At 45.7% G+C, this 23,365-nt stretch overlaps 1 protein-coding gene across 5 annotated transcripts in view; it reads left to right on the top strand.

The window, feature by feature from the left end:
• Positions 1 to 14,254, top strand: part of Pcnx1 (pecanex 1) — a 131,270-nt gene extending 117,016 nt beyond the window's left edge. For all 5 annotated transcript variants that reach the window (XM_051196259.1, XM_051196261.1, XM_051196260.1 and 2 more), the window contains 7 exons: positions 699 to 849; positions 3,454 to 3,684; positions 4,708 to 4,982; positions 6,858 to 7,063; positions 8,173 to 8,612; positions 9,088 to 9,228; positions 9,397 to 14,254. In XM_051196259.1, coding sequence (XP_051052216.1) covers positions 699 to 849; positions 3,454 to 3,684; positions 4,708 to 4,982; positions 6,858 to 7,063; positions 8,173 to 8,612; positions 9,088 to 9,228; positions 9,397 to 9,537 — 1,585 coding nt within the window. In that variant the 3' untranslated portion in view covers positions 9,538 to 14,254. The remainder of the gene's footprint in view (positions 1 to 698; positions 850 to 3,453; positions 3,685 to 4,707; positions 4,983 to 6,857; positions 7,064 to 8,172; positions 8,613 to 9,087; positions 9,229 to 9,396) is intronic.
• The last annotated feature ends 9,111 nt before the right edge of the window (positions 14,255 to 23,365 follow it).

The following is a 23,365-nucleotide window of genomic DNA, read 5'->3' on the forward strand; positions in this document are numbered from 1 at the left end:
AATGAAGTAAACACTATTTTCTAAAGAGGAAGCAGTGAGCATGCTCTGTGACCTAGATGAAGTGTGCTTTATTTGGTTGGTTGGTTGGTTGGTTGGTTGGTTGGTTGGTTGGTTGGTTGGTTGGTTGGATTTTGGAACATTTATTCTGGGCCATTTTACTGCAAAGTTTCTGCGATTTCATTTTTCTATAAATGTTCTTGCTAAATATCTTACATTGTAGTAACTAACTGGCTTTTAAAATTCACACTTGTGAGAATAGCTACTAATTGTAACAATTTAATGGATTTAAAGTATTTTATAATCACTTTGTATTGGTCTCTTCATATTTTATCTACTTTTCTAATAAATTTCCCTGGTTTATTTTTCTTTATTTCTTTATAATCTTTGCCTAAACCATTTAATGTGGTGTGTATTTTAAAGGAATATTTCCTATTTTGAATTTCTTCTGACTACATGTTTTACATCAGATTCCTTAATTCCCTTCAACACATAGGCTCTCTTGTGTATTGTCTGTCTCTATGAGTTTGTAAGGAGGGCTCCCAGTCAAACAGGACCCATTTCCTGTGAGTCTCCCTTAGGAGTTGGACCTTAGTTCCTGTTTTCAAATCACTCTAGATGGTTCTGATGCAGACCAGGTACAAGAATCAGTGTCATGAAGACCTTTCTCAAAACACGTGCCCTTTGTCTCTACCTTGCAGTAACCTGGAGTCGTTCCTCTATGGATTGCATGCCCTGTTTAAAGGGGACTTCAGGATTTCTTCAGTCCGAGATGAGTGGATATTTGCTGACATGGAGCTGTTGAGAAAAGTTGTTGTGCCTGGAATCCGTATGTCCATTAAACTCCATCAGGTAAGAGATGAGTTGAATGTGTGTATTTTCATGTATGTCAGAGATTTGCTGAAGCCTCGTGGTTTGATTTCCATGATATGGTTTGGGGAACCTTTGGAAAGGCTGTCATGTGAACTTGGGGAAAGCCTGATGCCTAGCAAGGTGTTAAATCCCAGAAGCCTGAACCTGTTTCTCATGGTAAGAGTGCATTTCAATATTAGTGACCATTAGCATTCATAATCCAGGTAGTGGTGGCAAACTGGAAGGAAAGGTCTGTACCCCTGAAATGCTTATTTGACTTCATGTGATTACATTCCCCACCCCCTGCCACTACCCCAGCAAACACATGGCAGGCACAAGTGCTGGGTGACTCCTCAGGAAGTGGCATGCTGTTGCCTTCTGCTCAAGATGCCCCTGTAGCAGGCAGTCAGGGCAGGTGCAGTGATCTCTAACAGTCCTGTAGGGAAATGCAATAGAATTTAACCGCCAAATGTATTTGCAAAGCCCTAGGTCCCTTAAAGAATACATTGTGGACTTACGTACTGGCACTTGTTTCTCTCTCTGGTCATGCCACTCAACTGTACTTACAGATCTGAGTTTTTGATACAAAATTCAGTACATTTAAAAGAAAAAACAGTGACCAGGTTAGTTGGGGTGAGGTACTGTACTAAGGGATTAAACTAAAGCCTCGTGCACTCCAGGCAAGTAAGTGCTCTGCCACTAAGATGTATCCTCAGTGCTCTCTGAGACAGAGAAATTCTCCTTAGGTTGTCCTGGCTGGGTTTGAACTCATTGTGGAGCCTGGGCAATTTTTAAATCTTCGATCCTCCTGCCTCAGTGTTCTGAGTAGCTAGGAGTACACAAGACTGCGATGTAAAAGCTTCCAATTATCTATAGTTTAAGCCAGTGAAAAGAAGTTTTTGAACAATATTAAAATCTGTGGTTAGCATGCCTGATATGATAGTGTTGTGTCTGTCCTATCAAGAATATGTTGTCAGTATCAACTTCCTTTCTTATGGCAATAACTGTACTGATTCCAGTAAGCAGAGATAGGTGGAGGGGATCTCTGCACATGGTAACCATTTGCCAAAGGCAGCTTGGTGTATGATGTGCCTTGTCTGTTGTCCAGGACAATGCAAAGAGGTTAGGAACACTGTTACAGAATCAGTTAAGCAGGTTATAGCCTTTAGAAGGTTCTGTAGGTGCAGAGGTCCAAGATTGTTGGGTAAGAGATTATTCCATTTAGCTAGAGAGAAAGCCCAGCATACTGCTCTTTACAGAGAACCCAGCCTCAATTCCCCCCACCCCCCACCCCAGTACACACACAGGTGGCACACAACTGTCTCTGACTCCAGCTCCAGGGGATCTAACATCCTCTGTCACCTGCGCTCACATATACACACTGTATACAAACATACATATACACAAAACTTAAAACGAATTGAAGCTTGATAAAATTTTCACTGAAAAATAGATGACTCCAGGTTTTGGAATCTGTGTTGACCTGGCATCACCATTGTGAACCTTGACCCTGGGAAGCAGTTCTGCCCCCACTGAGCTTCAGTCTTGATACCTGTGAAGTGGGGGGGGGGGGCGTTATCCAGCCTCCTTGACAAAGGACAGGCCACTGTGAGGCCTCATCACTCCAATGCATGGCATCATTTCCACAGATCCTACCCCAGGCTCAGGCTGCACCCTGCAGACTGCCTTGTCACTCTAGCTCCTCCCAGCAGGCCATGAGCTATAGTTACTGGTGCTGAGCTGGGATGAATACAGACCTGATACAGGTCTTCTAGCTATATGGGAAAGCAACCAGTAAGATAGCTGCATTTCCTGAATAGCATGCAGATCTGAGGTATGATTACTTCGATGTGTATCTTATCTCCCATTAACTTGGAGATTTTGTTTCGTTCACATTTCCTTCCTCAGTCTTGCAGACAATAGACAGTAAATGCCCATCATGGGGATGCATGGTTATTGAGACAAAGAAGCTCTTCACAGTGGGACTGGGGCACCTAGTCTACGTACATTCACATCTAGGGGAGGGGCAAGGGCAGGATAAGTGACATGTTGCAGCTATTACAGATGTGTGGCTTTATGGAAAGTGTATTTAGCTTATAAAGGACACAATATAGGGACCTTTTGAGGCTCTTCCTTAACTTGTGACAGTGAAGTAAAAACACTATGTGGGGCCAGTGAGAGACTCAGTGGGAGAAGGCACTTGCTGCACAAGCCTGGAGACCTGAGCTCAGTCCTCAGAACCTACGGAAGGGTCGAAGGAGAGAACCAGCTCTGCAGTGTTGTTCTGTGACCACCACATGCATACGTACATACCATACACACACACAATTAGACATGTGTAAGTAAATATGTGGAAACTGCCTTGAAAGAGATAAAAAGACAGTTTATAAAACTTGGAAATGATAGTTATATAAAACTTTGGAGATAGTCGGTTAAAGCTTAGATGTGTATAGAACAGCAACTAACCCAGTTAGCAGGACAGTAATGAGTATGTCCACAATAGCACTCAATTTGCTTATAATCCCAGAAGTATTTTCCTTTTTCCAAAACAAATCAAAAAAAAAAAAAAAAAAAAACCCACACACTTGGCCTTTCTGTGTTTAGGATCATTTCACTTCTCCAGATGAGTATGACGACCCCACTGTGCTCTATGAAGCCATCGTGTCTCATGAAAAGAACCTTGTAATAGCCCACGAAGGGGACCCTGCGTGGCGGAGTGCAGTCCTTGCCAACTCTCCCTCCTTGCTGGCTCTGCGGCATGTCATGGACGACGGCACCAATGAGTACAAGATCATTATGCTCAACCGACGCCACCTGAGCTTCAGGGTCATTAAGGTGAGTCTGGGGCACTGACCTGTGGCTAGGAAGAGTTGAGGTACATCTTAATGCAGCTCTCAAGTGTGACTGGCACTGTTTATACTTAAAGATGAGCAGATGGCACAGTCATAGTTCATGAACACTCACTCGCTTATTGGTAATTCCCTCTGCCCTGCCTTTAGTTTGTTTAGTTTGTTTCAGGGTTGGTAGCCTCTTAGCCATTATGCATGAAATCTGAGCAGTATTCATTCCTTCTTTAAAAGCCATCACTCCATTGCTGATGAGGTGCTCTCCTCAGTTAAAAGAGAATAACAAGGCCTGTACCTCATTGTGACTCAAAGCGACTCTAAATGGGTTGTTCCTTAAATTCTCTCTCAACCTCAGTCATTGTGACATGTGTGCATCTGAGTAAGTGTGTGAGCATTCGTGTGTATGCATGTGTGTGTGTGAATGTTGTAGGGGTTTAGCAACTTTGGTTTTTGAATTTGACATTCATAATGATTCACTTTTATCTCATTAAAAACTGTGTGCATCTCTGTACATGTTAATGCACGTACCTCATAGTGCCGAGTTTATATGGGAGCTAGAGAATGGCCTTCAGGAGTTAGTTTTCCCCTCCACCACAACAGGTGGCTCCCAGGGATCCCACTCATGCACCTGGCTTCACAGAAAATACCTTTGTCTGCTGAGCCCTCTGGTCAACCAGCAGTCTTTAATCAACCCCAGAATATCACAAGCATCCTCTCAAATTGAAATATGAATTGCCTGTCATTCCCATTAAAAACTATCTATTATCTAGTTCACTAACTTGACAAACAAAATGAACTACATTTTACTTAGACATTTTTAGAAGGTGTAACAAGAGAAAGCACACTGTAGGTGCTTATTTAAACTTAGCAGTCGGCTATCCATGAAGGGACATATGCTAACTCCTTTCAAAGGGAACCTTGTTTTTTATAACTTTCAGTTGGTCACCACACTGTGTGTCACCCATTTCTGCACTTCTTTCTTGACCTTTGTCCTTGCCCTTTCCTGTCATAGGTGAATAAGGAATGTGTCCGAGGTCTCTGGGCAGGGCAGCAGCAGGAGCTTGTTTTTCTTCGGAATCGGAACCCCGAGAGAGGCAGCATCCAGAACGCAAAGCAGGCGCTGAGAAACATGATAAACTCATCTTGTGACCAGCCTATTGGCTACCCGATCTTTGTGTCACCCCTGACAACATCTTACTCTGACAGCCATGACCAGCTCAAAGAAATTCTTGGGGGACCAATTAGCTTGGGAAATATCCGGAACTTCATAGTGTCCACCTGGCACAGGTAGTGGTTATATCTTTCAGTGGTGTGCCCTGGGCCTCTTTGTCTCAGCAATGTGTGTCAGCTCACCGAGGAAGCTTGTAGACAAGATGGAGATGCCAGGGCATAATGCACACATACTCTACCTAAACACCAGGAGGTAGAAATTTGCTCCTTATCTTCAGAAACAGAGATGAACCTTATGTCAGGCTCTGGCTAATGCTGGAGCTGATGTGCTATGGCAACATTAGCAGAACTTTAACACTCCCGTTTTAACTTCCTCACTCTGCTGCAGCATCGTGCCTCTCCTAAGAGACAGGCATTGGAACCTTGCATGTGGGTTGCTTCCTTTGCGCATGCACCCCTTCCCAGCAGCAGGGAGCTCTCCACACATCTGGTTGTGCCACAGGGAGTCTTTGTTGCCATTGCAACAGTCCAGTCATCACCCAGATGGAATTCTGGAGTGTGTTGGGATATGCATGTGGCATTTCCCTCTGCTTTTTTTCTGGTGAAGCCTGACATAGGGTGTAGGTGCACCATAGGTGCACCATAGATTAGGGGACAGTAAGGATAACTTACAGATTATTGTGCTCAGAACATAAGGAAACGGAATTATGTGCTAGAGTCACAGACTCTGGTTTTTTGTTTCTTTGGGGTTTTTTGATTTGTTTTTCGAGACAGGGTTTCTCTGTGTAGAGTTGGAGCCTGTCCTAGAACTCGCTCTTGTAGACCAGGCTGGTCTTGAACTCACAGAGATCCACCTGCCTCTGCCTCCCAAGTGCTGGGATTAAAGGTGTGAACCACCAATGCCCAGCTGTGCCACAGACTCTTAATGGTGTCTTTAAATTTTCCAATGACTAGCCAGTGCTTAAAGACTCAGTTTGTATTACCACCTAACAACCTAAACCAGGAGAGTATTCCCAGGGATTTTATTTCAGAAAACCTCTATGTTACCTGCATTACCTACAAGAAAGTGAGTTTTCTCCCTGGGAGAAATAGCATAGAGACAGGTTATGATTTCCTGGGGACCAAGGACATTCTTAGTGCAGAGTGCTCAGTGCCAAACTGAGGTACGTATGCCCATTCATGCTGTCAGTCTCCCTATATTTAAAATGACAAAAACCAAACAGGAAAGATGAAACAGCTGTCTAGCAACAGATAGAGCCACAGTGTAGACAAACTGGGTCTTGATTTGCTCAGCAGATACTGGCAAGAATTCTGTTGCCAAAGCTTGGTGTGGTGGTTCATTCCTGTGATCCTAGCATTCAGGGGACTGAAGCAAGGGGATTTCTTTCCTTTTTTTCTTTGCGGTTTTTTGAGCAGGGTTTCTCTGTGGCTTTGGAGCCTGTCCTGGAACTCAAAGAGACCCACCTGCCTCTGCCTCCTGAGTGCTGGGATTAAAGGTGTGGGCCACCACTGCCTGGTAAAACAGGAGGATTTCTGAAAATTCAAGGATATATACAGAATCCTTGAGCAGCCTGGGCTACAGAATGAGGGCCTGTCTCAGATAACAAAGATTGCTGATTTCAGCTGGGGTCCTCATGGTACAACTGTGTCTTCACAGGTCTCCATTGTGCTGTGCAGACAATGGGTGCAGAACTGTAGAGTTGGCCGGAGGACTTGAGGCAGTGGGGGGGGGGGAGACACGTGTTTCTTGGTTCTTCGTTGTGCTGTAAGGGCAATATGTACAGGAGGACTGGAGGTGGTGGGTAGGGATGGGGCGTGCTTCTCAAACCATTCTTTGGAGGGGACTTGTTCCTGATCCTGATTGTACCATAAAGGTTTTGGAAGGTAGACATGAAGTACTGGTACCTCAGAAGAGTGGAGTGGAGACAGAATAGAGGATTGATTTTGAAGTGACATAGGACTAATGCTTCCTACCTTGGAATTTGTCTCCAGGTTAAGGAAAGGTTGTGGAGCTGGCTGTAACAGTGGCGGCAATATTGAAGATTCGGACACTGGAGGTGGGACTTCCTGTCCTGGTAACAATGCACCCACTGTCAATGATCCCCACAGCAGTGTGCCACAGGGAAGCACTGGGAACCCAGGACAGGCATCAGGGTTGGGGCTGCACCCACCCACCGCGCCGTATCCTCCAACACTAGGTACTCAAGACAAAGCTCTGTTAGATGCTGGCCCCTTAACCATCTGGCCAGTGTGTGTGTGTAAAGGAGGAGTGTGTGTTGTTACATGGAAATACAGCGTTTGCTTGATATCATTATGCATTATACCATTGGTTTTATCAGTCATTGATATACATGTTTAAGTCCTGTACTTCACATGCTTTACTCAAAATATTATGGGTTTGTGGTGCGTGCCTTTAATCTCAGCACTCAGGAGACAGGCAGGTATCTCTGAGTTCCAAGACAACCAGACTGGAGAGATAGTGACCCTGTCTCAAAAGAAAAAACCAAAAACATACTCCATTTTTAAACTAGTAATATTTCATTGTTGTGTGTTATCTAACCTCTCCTGCGGCACCATGCTGTGGTACCTCCGGAAGTCTCCTCAGCACACCTGGAGCTCCACACAGCTCCTGCCTCCCACCCTGCCCCATCCACTGCCATTCTACGCCTGACCTCTGAGATTGACCCTTAGACTCCATGTGTGTGTGTGATCGTGCAGTTTCCTTTTAGGAAGATTTTATTACTTTTATGGGTATGAGAGTTTGCCTGCGTGTATATATGTGCAGTGTCTGCCTGAGGTCAGAAGAAGGGGTCATATCCTGTGAAACTGGAGTTACAGATGCTTGTGAACTACCACATGGGTGCTGGGAATCGAACCCAGGTCTGTGCAAGAGCAACAAGTGTTCTTAGTTGCTGAGGCATCTCTCCAATCCTGCACAGTGTTTCTTTAAACATTTCTGATTCTTTCATTCCAAAAGTAGTTCATCTCATTTATTATTTTTAATTCTTATTTTCCTGAAATATTTCTGTAAAAAATACTTTAGAATTTATTCTGACCTTAAATCCAGGTAGTTGCTGTAAATTATTTTTTCTTATATCCTAAAATTTGAATTTTTAAAAGCTTTAAGAAATAAAAAAAAAAAAACAATTTTATAGAAATACAAAAAAATAGATCTCAGGTATTTCTTCTTTAATAACCTTTAAAGTTTTAGACATAAACTATAAATTTGTGGGGTGGTTGCTTAGGGAGACATTTTAATTAAACACAGCACACAACCTGATGGCAGCTACCCGTTGTTTCCTGCCAGGCACTAGCCACAGCGCCCACTCAGTGCAGTCCAGTCTGGTCAGACAGTCGCCGGCGAGAGCCTCCATGGCCAGCCAGTCCTACTGCTACAGCAGTCGCCACTCATCCCTCCGGATGTCCACCACGGGGTTTGTGCCTTGTCGGCGCTCCTCCACCAGCCAAATATCACTTCGAAACTTGCCGTCGTCCATCCAGTCCCGCCTCTCCATGGTGAACCAGATGGAAGCCACCAGCCAGGGCGGCATGGCCTGTGTGCAGCACGGCCTGCCTTCCTCCAGCAGCTCCAGCCAAAGCATCCCGGCCTGCAAGCACCACACCCTTGTGGGCTTTCTCGGGTCAGAAGGCAGCCAGGCTGGTGTCACCGAGGCCCAGCCAGGCAGCACCATAAGTCCTGCCAACAGTTCACATGCCAGAAAAGGGGAGGTGATTTACAGGGTCCAGGTGAGTAGAGAAAAGGGGAGGTGATTTACAGGGTCCAGGTGAGTAGAGAAAAGGGGAGGTGATTTACAGGGTCCAGGTGAGTAGGCCAAGAGAGTTTGTACAGTGTCACGTTTGCTTTTATGTCTTCCTTGTTGAGTAGGGGGTCTCCTGTGAAAATGCCATTTGTTTAGCTGGGGATTAGAGCACTTTGCAATGTTAGGGAAACTTGCCAACTTAAAAACTGAAAGCATCAGTTTTTGTGTCAGTATACTTGTCTCTCCCCCCCCCCCCCACTCAGCATTGACACAGAGTCATCATAGGAAGTTAGTCCAAAAGGAAGTGATTCGCAACTGTTTAGACTTCCTTCCTGGAGAATTTAAGATGAAAAGAAGATGCATCGTATTTAACATGCAATGAAAGACATTTTGTTGAGCCTTAGATTTGTCACCATCAAGGGAAAATATGAATTGGAAATGCTGCTTCTGTGTCTGTTTAGATTGTGGATCTCAGTCAGATTCTGGAAGGGATTAACCTGTCAAAAAGGAAAGAACTGCAGTGGCCTGATGAAGGAATTCGGTTAAAAGCTGGGAGAAACAGCTGGAAAGACTGGAGTCCTCAGGAGGGCATGGAAGGCCATGTAAGTTCTCCCGGGGAGGTACACTGTGTGCTTTTGGTTGTCAGACCAATGCATGGTTTGGGCTGATCCTGTGTGTGTCTCTCTGCCTGAGTCGTTAGCAGAACTGCACTGGGGGCAAGTTTACAAGTGCATTCAAGGTCTAACTGCACCTTTTGTTCTGATTGATAGGTGATTCACCGATGGGTGCCTTGCAGCAGAGACCCAGGTACAAGGTCCCACATCGACAAGACAGTGCTCCTCGTCCAAATTGATGATAAATATGTGACTATAATTGAAACGGGGGTACTAGAACTGGGGGCAGAAGTGTGAGCCTGCATTGCACACCTGCATCCCTTTCTCTGGCTTCTCTCCCAGCCGTTGGAGAGAAGTAAGGTTGCAGAAGATCCGCCTGTGGGGACCGCCTGCCCTTCCCAGCAAAGACTTGAACAGTGGTTTGGTTAAGCGCCTCCAACCTGACTCCTGTCACTGTCTCCATCCCCAAATAAAGCTGAAATATTTTTTTAAGTTAGCTGCATGAAAGGCAAACTTCTGTTGGAGCCTGTCTATGAAAGGCTCTCTATGCATTTATGCTCCAACCCACAGACTCTTGTCTCTAACTCTGAGCTCATATTTTTCTAATTTCTTTGCCAAAAAACAGTTGCCATGGTTTTTGTCGTAGAAAATGAAATCCATTGACCATGGTTTTTACAAACAAACCCATGTGGAAACATTCAGTTCGACATATAACAGTATAAAATTTAATGTACAGTGAGAAAGATGATGAATAGATGTAGGTGTATCTTATTCCTTTGAAAGCTTAAAAACTTTAATGAAAAAAAAACTGCACTAATTTTTTACAGCAATGCACTAAATCTGAGATTTCTCAGAACATTTATTTATATATAAAAAGAAAATACCATTATTTAAATTGCCTTCAGGATTAGAGCCCCCCTCCCCCAACACACCGCCAGCAGGACCTGCTGCCCCCTTTCTGTTGGTATGCTGGACTCCAGAGACACGCACATAGCTTCATCACTGACAGTCCCCAGAGCTGGTGAGCCACCACCAGCTGCCCTGTCACATCTCACTGCCAGCTGGTGGCAGGCTCTGTGGAGTTGCTTCTGGAATATGCTTTTCTTTTCAAGAAGAAGAAGAAGAATATGAAGGCCCAGGAACTTAAAGAAAGGATCAGTTGCTTTTATTTGAAGAGTTTCTAGCTCTTGAAGTTATTCACATGAAGTTTGGTTTCTCAAGTAAAATTTTTTCAAACAACAATGTCTACGTGGCGCAGTCTTGTGTCGTCTTCAGCAGCTCTGCACTTTGCTTCTTCCTTGTTCTTTTTCTACTACTTGAATTTATTTCCTGTAATTTATGGTGATTACCTGTCATTGAACATATTTGTAACTGTGAAATTGACTTAACTCAGATGTTGTCTCATAAATTATATTGGTTTTTTAAGGAGCATGTGTATTCAGGGAAATATGTACCTTGGATTTACAGTGTGGCTGCATGCAAACTGCAGTTTAGGTTTCATTTGCAACTTTAAGCATTTCTTAAATGCTTAAAATTCCCTTTGTTTTAAACTTCAAAGAAAACTGCCCATCTCCTCTGAGTGCCCGGGAGCAGCCATCTGTGTCCCCATGGACAGACTGCAGAAAGAAGCAGGCCATCTGTCTGAGCCGTGTCCATTCAGTGGCTTCTGTGTAAGGAGGTGAGAGGACAGAGCTGTCATTCCCACTGACTAGGACGCAGGTGTCACATGTGTCCCGGCGGTACAGGAGACAGGATGAGCGCTAACAGCAGCCCACAGGAAACTTGCCACACCTGTGCTTCAAACCCTCTGTTTTTTCTCTTGTTTTAAAAATCAGTGGTCATTCAGAACCCAATGTGCCTTGTATTGATGTTTCCATAGACTTCAGACTTTGCAGATATTTATTATTGTTTAAAAATATTTGTCAGATGACTTACAAAAGGAGCCCTTCCTATTTCTAAATTGACCACTTTAAGAAGTGTGTTTCCCCACTATTCTCGCTCCATTGTGTTGGCTCATTTGGGCAGACCCATGCTGTACCGTGTGCTCAGTGGCAGCGTTCCTTCTGTAGCTAAATTCTAACCTGTCTGTGCTTAACACTTCTCCAGGAATTGTGCTTCCTGCTGCTTGTTTGTCCCCTGATCAAAAATGGGTTTGATCTTTTCGTGACTGTTCCTAGGTGGAGAAGTAAGCAGAGGGTTTGCCATCTAAGGTGGGAGATGACTTGTCTTCCCACAGAGGGTCAGAAGATGAGGTTCAGATGATTTGGTCATAGATCAAAGTTCTGTTTATCCTAGTTCTCGTCATCTGTGTTAAGTGTTACATGAACAACTCCATGTGTAAGACGGGGTTCTGTATGGGACATGTATAGTAAGTCTTAATTTGGAGAAGTTGACATTTTTCTATTACCATATAACTTTACTAAATTTATAAATTAGGAACCCTACAAGAAGTCTTGTTTTTAGTTTTTAAATCTAAAACTGATAACCTTTTTTTTTTTTTTAAATGCTTTTCTAATTACAGCAGGGAGGATGGTGATAATTGAAGATTTGTGTCTTAAGGTTCAATTTATTACAGATTCTTTTTTTCCTGATACCCACCTAGATAGCAAGCCAGTGTATTAGATTTTCTGCTTAGCCTTTCTCACTAGAGTACAAAGCTTCAGCATACTTCAGTGCTCTTAACATAATTTTGCAAGTACTTAAAACAGTTTTTTAGATTTCCCTTACTTACAGCTGCACGGTGAAGTCTTTTTCTTTTTTATCTTGCCCCACTTTGAGAGGACAATCCTAGAATAGCCTTGTTTTCATCTTACAAAACAAAAACAAAAACTATTTGTACCCCTAAACTAAGCTTTTGAGGACTCTTTCAGCCCCTATCGTGGTAGGGACTCTCTTTCTACACCATTTTTAAGAGCTAATAGGACTTTTTAGTGGACTTTTTGCTAATGAGCTTGACTTTGTCCATGAGTCTAGATGACCATGCAGCTGTGCTGCACGTGGCACTTGGGAGGGTAGAGACCAGGCGGTGTGGAAGCTTTACAAGAAGACAAGTGATTACTTCTGCGGTGAGTGAGCAGCGCTCAGTGTTCTGACTTCTATTTCTGCTAGCAGGGGATAAAAGTCCATTAGATTGGAAGTGTTTTGGGGAAAAAAAAATTTTTTTTTCAAGTATATTGATGATACTTCCAGTCCCTGAACCAGAAGATAACAGACAATATTTCTCTCCTGAAAGACACAAAAATGACTCTGGTTGCTGAATGTCAAGCAATGCATAAACAACTTCTTCTATAGAAAACCATAGCTCATTATGGACTCTCTCTGGGTTAGTTTAGTTTTTCTATCTCCCATCAAAATATAAAATACAGTCTCACACTTGAGCAGGGGTCACATTGCCTTTGTGAGTTCTTCATAATGTCCTAGTAGCATCCTTCTGCCTCAGCCTAGAACTTGCCTGATGGGTCGGTGTCTTGAGTAATTCATTAAAAACTGGGTTCTTAATATTTGCCCAGTGTCTAAAATTGTCTCCTTTTAGCTAAATTTCTATCATCCTTTGTTCTAAGTATGTGACTTGAAAAAAAAAATAGTTTTATGTGAGAATTCTTTGAATTTCTGTTTACTAGCTACTAAAATATAAACTGCTATCCAGCGTGTTAATTACTTTTATATTTAAATACTTTCTCATTAATATAAGCAAATTTATTTCTGGGTTTTTGTTTTAAGTCATCAGTATTCTTTCCCATCTCTTGTACTAGTCATGTAAAGTTACTTTGGACACAGACCCACTTAACTTGTTCTTGTGGTACTATACATTGTTCAGATAAGATCGGTCCCTTCTAAAAGTTAAACGGAGATTCGGTTAAAGCTTAAAATGGTGTGTGGAGCCTCTTGATGACCTTTGAACTTTCTGTTTCATTCTTAGATGGATATTGAGTTTTACTGATCAGGAGAAAGGTAAATTAGATACTGCTGTGTGTAGGTGGTTATGAATTTTAATATGTTGGATACATAGGCATTTTTTAAAATAAGTATTTAAATCCAGCTCTTTTCTTCCTTTCTCTTGTAAAATCATCTAGTTGATGAACATCTAAGCTGTCTCATTTAAAACTTGTTAGCTATTCATAAGCTGTAATCAGAAAGGAATTGGTCAAATAGGTCTGGAAAGATCTAACTTTGCTTGAATACAGAGTTATATTTTCTGTAATGAGTCACCTCCCCAGAGGCAGCCATCAAGAACTGTGTGGTGAGGATTGCTCTTTCTCTCCTAGAAACAACTGTTCTTTGTGGGTTGGGGCAGATGCTCATCTGAAAGCTGAACATCTTGTCCAGGGAACTCAAGCTGATGGTCCTGCAGGGTTACACACAGCGCCGACATCACACTTGTACCTATTATATAGGCTCTCCCTTTTCTTATCACTCATTGGAACCAACAGGAGGAACAGAGGTCCTCTGACAGGAAATGACAGGAATCCATGTCACCTGCACACTGCTCCATGGAGGATGGCATGGCTGTTCCAGATGACTTGTGGGTTCGGTGTGCTTGCTTTTGAACAAAATTTCTTATATTTGAAGCTTGAGTCTGAAACCAAAACAGTAGAAATGGGGAGGGTTATATTGGCTTGTGCTTTTTCAAAGCTGTAGTTTCAGTAAATTGTTAACATTGCTTACATTAACCCTGTGCAAGTCTGGCAGCGAGTTCTGTATGAGGGAAAGGAAGGAGGGATGTTAGAAGTGGTTGTGGGTGAGTGGGCCTGTGAAAGGAGAGTGGCATCCCCTTTCTGATCATGGGCTCTGAAAGGTCATTGCCTTTACCAGCATTCAGTATACACCAGAGATAAGGATATGTGTCCTTGCGCGTGTCCACGAGTGTGTGTATTACTGTAAACAGCTTGTAAATACTGTAGTTGTTTAAAATGGAAAATAAAAGCTGAGAGATCTTTTGACATATATTGATCAGAAAAAAAATACAGTATTGACCATGGATAAAAACACAGGAAATAAATTTTTTTCATTTTGCCATCTGTCCTTTTTTTTTTTTTTTTTTTTTTTTTTTTGTCAAACTAAAAAAAAAAAAAAAAACACAAAGAATATAGTAAATTAGTTCTGCGTCTTTTTAAAACCACACTTGGCTCTGAGGTAACATTTTAAGCCTGTAAACACAGGGGTTTGGCTTACACCAAGTAAAAGTACACTGTTACCGCTTGCACACAGGTGTTTCCACCCTCTCAGTTAAATATTGCATATTAATGGTAGTGTATGTCATGATAATCGTGCACATGTTGTTACACTAAGTTACAGTGAAGAGGGCAGAAGAACATCTCAGTATACCAGAGCTACACACTCAACAACCACTGTCTTATGCATCCTTCCAGATGCAAACATGTATGGGGAGAATTTGCATGCTCTGGACTAGGCGCTTGCTGCATTATTTTTAACTGCTAAGAACCAGTGGGAGTCGCATTATTTCTTTCTGCACCAGAAACCCCAACAGTTTGTTCCCTCCCTCCCGGCACAGTGTTCCATCTTAAGGACAGTATAGTCTGTAACAGGAAATATCCAGTTAAGCAAAGCATCTTAAAAGGAAGGAAGAGGGTCCCTAGAGAGTCACACTCACCTTGGAGTTAATTCCTGGGGCTGTTGATAAGAAACTTGGATCCCATGAGACCTCCACCTTACTGTTAGTGCAGTTTACTTAGGGTTTTTCATCCCAAATGATCCAAGGATACTTTGCTGCCTGTGACCATGTGGGACCATCATCCCCTGAGGTAGGCACGGTGAGCTTTTAAGGGTCACCCAAGTGTGGCTTCCTAATAGTGCAGCACTTAAGCAAACTAGCTGTGTCAAAGGGGAAAGTCGGGTTCATGTTTCCTTTTGTTTCTGAGAATATGGGGTTGATAACATTTATTTTATTTAATAATTATTAACTGGTCTGTATAAGAATACACCAGATCTCTGGTCTCATCTTGAAATCTGTTTGTACCAAATCAAGTCAGCATCCAGGATAGCACTGACACTTGGCTTCAGATGAGTGAGCGGTTATGCTCTTCCTGTTTGGTGCCTTTCTCCAGGGCACTAATCTTACACTGTGAGGCTGGAGGAAGTGTCGGGCTGAGGAGAAAGTTGACCCACCGTGCAGTTGCCACACGCGTTCCTCTAGTCCCACAGCAAGTTCATCATGCCCCATGTCTCTTCAGAGTTGGCCCACCATGCACTCGCCACACATGCTCCACTAATCTCACAGCAAGTTGGGCGTACCCCATGTCTCTTCAGGGTTGCTCCTGGTGCAAGGACTAAGGCAGTTACTGTGTGGGCTTCCCCTGGGAGACCTGCCTCCAGAAGTGAGCATCCTTGGTTGAGGGTACTTCCTGGGCAAGGACTTAGTTCAGTCCAAGGGGAGTTTGAATAGTGCAGTGGCACACAGCATCCATCCCTGGCCACCGGCTAGAGAGAAGTGATACGTGAGAGAGAGAATGCGTTCTGAAAGGACTGGCCAAGGAACATCTAATGTTTCCCTGTGTTCCGCTCTAGTGTTGGACACAGGCTATGGGCATGAAAGGGTCTTAACTGAGCCATCTCAGTGGGGCTGTGGCTAGAGACAAGGCAACCCTTTGGTGCTCAGTTTTTCTTCATGAAACACCTAGATTTCCTTCCTCCAGGAGGCCTGAAGCAAGGGCTAGTGATGCCCACCTGCCAAGCATGCTCCTCTTCAACAAGGCCACACAGCGCTACACAGGACCAGAGAGCTATACATAGTGGGCCATCATGAAGAGCCAAGTAAGGACAGCATCTCCAGCCCACCTGTAACAGCAGTGTGCGCAGGACAGCTTTTCCTTTTGTCCTAGAGGAAATGAGAGCCCTGGGATGGATCCAGAAAGCCCCTAAATCTCAGCCAATGAAACGAGGTAAATGGCCTGCTGTGTCCCTGACAGACTCTGCCAGGAGATGGCAGCAGGAGCTCAGCCCACACTGGACAGACACTGGTGCGCTGTGCATGCAGAGCTGCCTTTCCAGAGCAGGGTGAGACATAACAGCAATCAACAAGGCACTTCCACCCTATGTGAGTCACTAGCCACAGGTAGGCCCACCCTGGCCATTACTGCTTGGCTCCTGGGCCTGCTTAACACTCACCACCACTGAAATTCTTTCCCTGGCAAACGTCTGCGTAGGCCTGCAATCATAAGACTTGAAATCAAGATTTTTCTACTAAAACATAATCAGACCTTGAAGCCTCAGTTTTGTACAAGGTACTTTGTCCTTAGGAACAACCAAGAGACTGTTCTAAGAGCCAAATCTTTGGTTGCCCAGGTCCCTTGTAGAAAATGATGTGTTTGCATGTGGCATGTATACATCCAGTATGCTCTGTCTGTGTGGTTTAAGGACCGGCCCCAGGGCCATGCACATAAGTATACTGCCACCGAGCTTTGCCCCTGGACTTCTGCTGCATGTCTTGTGTCCTCTAGGCTATTCATGATACCCAAACAACATAAACAGTGGACAGGTGTTAAGCTTCATTGCTAGAGATTAGTGACATGAAGGGAAGCGTGCCTGTTGAGTTGCCAGTTTCCGTCTCCAGTTGACAAACTCTGGATGCAGCATCCCAGGATACACAGGCTTTTTCCTTTGTTCTCTGGTTCTTCACATGGATACCATGTGTATCTGTAAGGATGGTGGTTCCCACAAGTGCTATGGGGAGCTGGGGACCTTGGGCTCCTCTCAGGGATGGGGGTTTCAAGACAAAGCACAAAGGACACTGCTTTCCATCCTGGCAGACAGGCAAGCTGAACGCTGCAGAGTGAGAGGGTAGGTACCTAGCACCAGCTGCTCTGGCAACATGGAATGAGTAGTGCACCTGGGTGATTCGATGTAACTGTGAAGGCAGCCAGTGCCTCACACAAGGGCCTTAGTGCTACCCATACACGCAGATGCAAACACACCCTACCCCCATTCCTAGTGGGACAGAAACCACATGAGATATCTCAGAGTTTAGTAGGGGAGAATTTAACCATTAACCCGGTGAAAGAAATCTGTGGGAATGGAAGGGGACCCTGTGGTGATGCGGATGGTGATCGGGAGACAGTCCCTAACAAGGTAGGTGATCAAGATAAACAGGTTGGAGATGTCAGAAAACTTGAAAACATTCATTCTATTTAGGATATTGGATTGCATGCTGTTGTGAAGACCTAAAGTGACAACAGCTGAGACACAACCAAAGCACACATCTTCCTGATTGTAACAGCAGGGTTCCACTTGAGGACAAGGCTGGTGGACGGGTGACGTTTCCTGGCATTGAGCCTTACCTGCCCAGCTGTGAGCAATGCCCAGTATCTACAACCCAGCTTGGGTCTCCTAGCTAGGCATGCATCTCCCCAAGACAGAACCTCCTAACTATTGGATGCTGTAAGCTCTGTCTACCCTTGTTTCAGAGCCCTCAGAGACCATGGAGCAGGTGGCCATGACTGCGGAGTGCACAACTGCCCATTCTACTGGCCTCCATCTGCACAACCTCCAAAGGGAATCATGGCCAAAACCAAACGTGTCTCTTACATGGTCCCCCCCCCTCTCTCTCTCTCTCACACACACACACACACACACACACACACACACACATGCATGCACACGTGCATACACACACACAGTAGAACGGTCTCTATGGTCCTTTTCCACTGCCAGTAAGTTAGACAAAGAGTTTCTAGTCTCAATCCTGCCCTTTCCAAGCTCCCTGAATTCTCTTTCCATGTTTGTGTTTCTCTTGCTGATTTTGTTCATTCTCTTTTGAGACAGAGTCTCATGTTGTTACATAGGAATCTACATCTTCAGCCAAATGTCTGATTTCTGGCCAATGACATCCCCCTTCCATGGGAGCCAAGTTGCTGGCAAGACTCACTGGACTTCTAAGTGATCTATCCCTGTTCCAGGAACAACACTATTCTTGATTACTGTGTATACAAAGCACATACTATGTCTCACATGTAAGTGTGATTCTCATGTGAGGCTCATAACTGTGATGGTTTGATCTCTGAATATCAGAGTCTTAAGGCCCCAAGTGAGGGCCATCGATAGTGCTTTTTCCATCTTGCAAGGGAGGGCAGTTTAATGTGGTGAAATGGTTCTGGGTAATTGTTGATATAGCCACAGGCTTAAATTGAAACCCACTTGACATGTTCCCTCATGTGTCATCATGGCAATTAAGCTGTTCTGTGTCCCTGCATGACAGAGTGGAACAGAACTATTTTTATGGCCATGAGAAATGGCTTCAGAGCAATTAGAATGCTCTCGAGAGTAGGGAGGGAAGAAAGGTGAAAGATGAGGGGAAGTATGTGCTTTGGACAGCCCAGTGCCCTGTCCTTGGGTCAGTGAGCTCAGATCCTTAGAGACAGGATGCTGATAAGTCTAGAGAGTAGGAAGGGGTGCAGAAGTGGGCGGTGCTTCAGAGGCCACAAGCACAGCTAGGGCAGGGCTTCTCCTGTGAGTGATTGCTCCTAGTGACCCTTAGTCTACTTAATAATGGCCTCCAGTCAGGCAAGGTGTCCCACACCCACAACTGAAGCATAAGCTGAGGCAGTCTGGGGTTCATCTGAGCTGCAAAGGGAGGTTCTTTCTCAAATTAAAAATTATAAATAAAGACCCCCACACACACACAGAACAATAAAGCACAGCTCGAGTGCTGATACCAGCAACATCAGCACCATTTGCTCTTGTAATTGGGTTACCATAGATGCTATTGTTGTTTATCCCTTTATCCCTTGCTTTGACTAATGGATACATTAAAGTGAGTCATTACACCTGTATAAGTAGAATGCAATATGCGTGCGCGCGCGCGCACGGGCACGCACACACACACACACACACACACACACACACACACACGGGTGGTTTGGTACTTGGTGCAGATTCTCGAATCCACTAGGGTCTTGGAGCTTGTAGATACGGATGTTTAGGCACAGACCGAGCCAGTGCATAGAGGATCTGGTACAGCTGTGCTCTCACTAGTATGCCCTTGACCTCCCTTGTCCATTCTCCCCACACAAACGCCATCTTCTTTCTGTCCCTCGGCACTGACCACCCTTTAATCTCGGCTCTGCTTCTGCCTGTGATCTCACTCCCACCCACCCCCAGCAGCTTTTCTCTGCACCTGGGCCTCCTTTTCACCCCACTGTAGGTCACTTGTCGTTATTAGTCATGCCGCCCGCCCTGCAGGAGTGTGCCATCACTGGGCTCACAGTCCCTAGTGGTCCTGAGCATGGGACTTCAGAGCAGACGGCTTCTGCAGTTGCTTATGCGATCTATCTTGTCTGTTGCTGGCAGCATGCCAGGGCCAGTCCGCACCGTGGTCCCCTGCAGATGTCAGGCCTCACAGGTGCTGAACAGGAGACATATGGCATGTGTCCTCTCCCAACAGCAGGGAGTCCTCTGAGAATGGCTGACCTCAGCAAGCGCACGACTTCCCCACTTAATCAGCAGCTCGTGGGTCCCTCTATTGCTGCTTTTGCCAAGCCAATAGTGGAAACCAAAAGGAGACCAGAGTCCTATCTTAGTCACTGTTCTATTGCTGCGAAGAGATGCCAAGACCAAGACAACTTAGAAAAGGAAGCGTTTCACCGGGGACTTGATTACAGTTTCAGAGGGTGAATCCATGACCATCATGGAAGGGGAGTGTGGTAGCAGGCAGGCATGGAACAGGAACAATAGCCCAGAGGTTACAATTGACACATGAGCGAGCAGAAGGCAGAGAGAGAGAGGGAGAGAGAGGGAGGGAGGGAGGGAGAGCGAGCCTCAAGTGGGCTTTTGAAACCTTATCCAACAAGGTCCCATTTCCTGTTCCTTCCTAAACCATCCACCAACCGGGAAACAAGCATTCAAATATATGAATGTATGGGGGCCGTTCTATTCAAAGCAGTGTATGGGGGCCGTTCTATTCAAAGCGCCACAGGTCCTTCAGCGCGAGCAGGATGCCCTGAGCTGAGCTGTTCCTGGAATGGCTCATCCCTTCTCCTGGAGGTGCCTGCTCCTGGGGCAGCAGTTAAGGTTGTCTAACTTGGGCAGAAAGAAAGGTCTAGGTGTGGATCAGATGTGAGAACACCACCCCAAAGAGTTTATCAGGCTTCAGGATTGAAGGTTCCCGTCCCATCATTAACTGGTTTTAGAGAGAGGCCTCAGCTGTGCATGCGCACAGATAGGGACAGCTTACCCGTGAGCATTCAGTGTGCCGGTTCTTGTCAGTGTCTGACCCTACGGCTGCAGGCAGCCAACATGCCAGCAGGTCAAGACAGAGTGCTTGAAAGTAGATGGCACATGTGAAGGCTTGCTGATTGATATGGTCAGAAACCAGAGGTGCTCAGAAACTGCCTCTTTTTTTTTTACACACAGAAAAAGAACAAGAGGCTGGGGAGGTGGTCCAGCGATTCAAAACACTTGCTGTGTGAGTATGAGGGTCCAAGTTAAGATCCGCATCATCCACGTAAAAAGCCAGGCGTGGCTACTCACACCTCTAACGCCAGCAGAGGCAGCATGGCTGGAGAGTGCTGGGAACCAGTCTAATTGAAAAACAGCAAGCTGGGTTTTGGTGAGAGATCTGCACACACATGTATACAAATGCATACACCACACACACACACACACACACACACACACACACACACAGAGGAACCAGTACAGGGTAGGAATCCATGCCTCATTTTTCTAATCTGAGTGGCAATCTGGTGATCCCTTTGGAGCTTGGCGAAACTGTAGCTGTTGTCTCTCATCCAGCCCCTCCCACCCACCCAGTCTCAGACTGTGGAGACACAGGGCTGTGGACAGAGATCATACAGCCCCACAGCCTCAGCCCAGGGTGATCCAAATCCAAGGGCCCAGGCAGAGATGGACAGGCAGGGCTGTGGGACATTGAATGGGGCTGCCTGGCTGGCCAGTTAGGAAAGTAAGAATGGCTGGGAGACAGAAGCAAGGTGGCCTCAGGGAGGTCTGGTCCTCATCTAGCCAGGTAACACAAAACTTCCTTTTCCAGTATTTCTTTTTATTGCATACCTTATACCATTTTCAGCCCATCAATCTGCCTGCTCTCACATACAGAAGTGGTGTGACAGTGAGGTGTAGTGACAGAGAGACGCCTCCCTACAAGAGCCTGGAACCTACCTGCAGCTACTCCAGTTCCCACACCTGCTAGCCATGAGTGGGCCTTCTGTCTCAAACCTGGGACAAATGGCTAACGGAGGTGCCTATTTAACATATCAAAGTGGGCCTGACCACCAGGTTCTCCCAGCATCCCTCAGTCCCTACCTATTACATGGTGTGACTGGCATGCCCCACCCTCTACCCTGAACTCTCCAGGCCAGGGGCTGGGCTGTCCTTGCCCCGAGGCTCTTTCCTACAGAATCCAGACATTTTAGCTATTGCAAGTCCCTCCACTTTTTACCGTTTACCCTCCTGGTTTCTTGGTCCAGCTCTGCCCTCTCCCCCAACCCCTACCCTCTCTGTCCTCATATGGCCCGACTAGGGGTCATGTTCATTCTGGACTCTCCCAGATGTCTCTGTCCCTGCTCTCCCTCATATCTACAGAAAGCCTTGTCCACCTCCATACCTAGGAGCAGTCATGCCTTTCCTTTTTATTTATTTATTTATTTGCATTCACATTGTAAAGAGTATTTACATTTTTGTCCAGACCAAGAAGTAAGCACAAAGGAATAAACCCACCCAGGGACCATTCAGACTCTGCTGGGAGGAGTCCCCACAGGGACAAACCCGTATGCTACTTGGGTGACCAGATGCTACATGCCTGAGGACAGGCCACTCCTTGTCCAGCCTTCAGAAGTAGAAGAGGTCCACCTGAGTCCAAGAGGACCCATCTGCACTGGCCCTGCAGGCGCTGCCTGCTCCAGCACCACACATGCCCCTCCCTTGGGCATGAGTCTGAGTCTGGGGTCCAACACTCTCCACCCAGGACCTCTGCAGCAGAAATCCCATTGCCTGCTCCGTCATCCTCCTTTTCCGGAACTGGAAGCTTCCTTTTCTTGGGACCCTCTTTCCTGCCACAGTCAAGTGGTTGTATTTCTGCTCCCTGCTCATATGCTAGCCATACCATAAGGTGCTGGAGCCCAGACCCCACAAACCCATTCTTGCATGTTGTTGGTGGCAAAGAATTCCTGGCCAGGGTTCTGCAGAGACACACACTAGAGAAGGAAAGGTAGGACCAGGGGTTGACACATGGTGTGGTTTCACCCCTGGTTCCTAGTTCACCACCCCCTCCCCAAGGCCAGCCACAAATCCTCCAATTTCTCTACCCCAGGAAAACCACAGAAATTCTGCACCTGCCTGACTTTCTGTTTCTGAGCCATAAAGAAATGCTGGTCTACCCTGGTTGATGGGAGGTCATAAGACCATCATTCAGGGGCCCCTGCGGGTTCCCAGGGGGGAGCGCAGTCTCACAGACAGGTCAAGAAGAAGGCCACAACAGACCAGCTTCCCCTGGTCTGATACAGTTGTGACCGTGCCATGAGGACTGGGGCTCAGAGAGCTTTGGGGGCAGCATAGCAGTGGAGGTGCCTGAGGGTGACGCCCCAGCATCCCACGCTTCTCCCTGTGTGCCTCATCTCCTGTATCCTCTACAATATCCTTTCTAAGGAAACACTGTGTTCTCCTGAGCTCCGTGAGGCGCTGGAGTGAAGGAGCACTCAGATGTGTAGGTATTTGGGTCAGAAGCATGGACGCACAACAAACTGGGGCTGGAGACTGGCAGCGAAAGCTGAGCGAGGGTTGACCCCTCAGCCTATGGGATTGGTTGCTCTCTCCAGATGAATAGTGTCAGGACCCAGTTCTCAAGTACCACGCTGGTGTCAATGCTTTAGAATTGGTTGCTGCTGGCTAGAGATAGCCTCATACCTTTCAGGCTCTCAGGACCTGTGTTGTGATGTGAGGGCAGAACAGGTGCTTAGCTTCTCCTAGACACGTGGGATGAAGGCAGCCACTTCCTCCTGTGCTTTTTCTGTGTCGTTGGGTGTTGCCATTGTGACAATGTCCTATGTAGCTCAGGCTGGCTTCAGACACAATATGTTGCCCGTGATGCTCTTGAACTCCTCTGGCCCTCCTGCCTCCACATCACGAGAGCTAGGCAGGCACCACTGTGTCCAGTGTA

The sequence above is a fragment of the Phodopus roborovskii genome, unplaced genomic scaffold (assembly GCF_943737965.1).
Source record: "Phodopus roborovskii unplaced genomic scaffold, PHOROB, whole genome shotgun sequence".
NCBI lineage: Eukaryota > Metazoa > Chordata > Mammalia > Rodentia > Cricetidae > Phodopus > Phodopus roborovskii.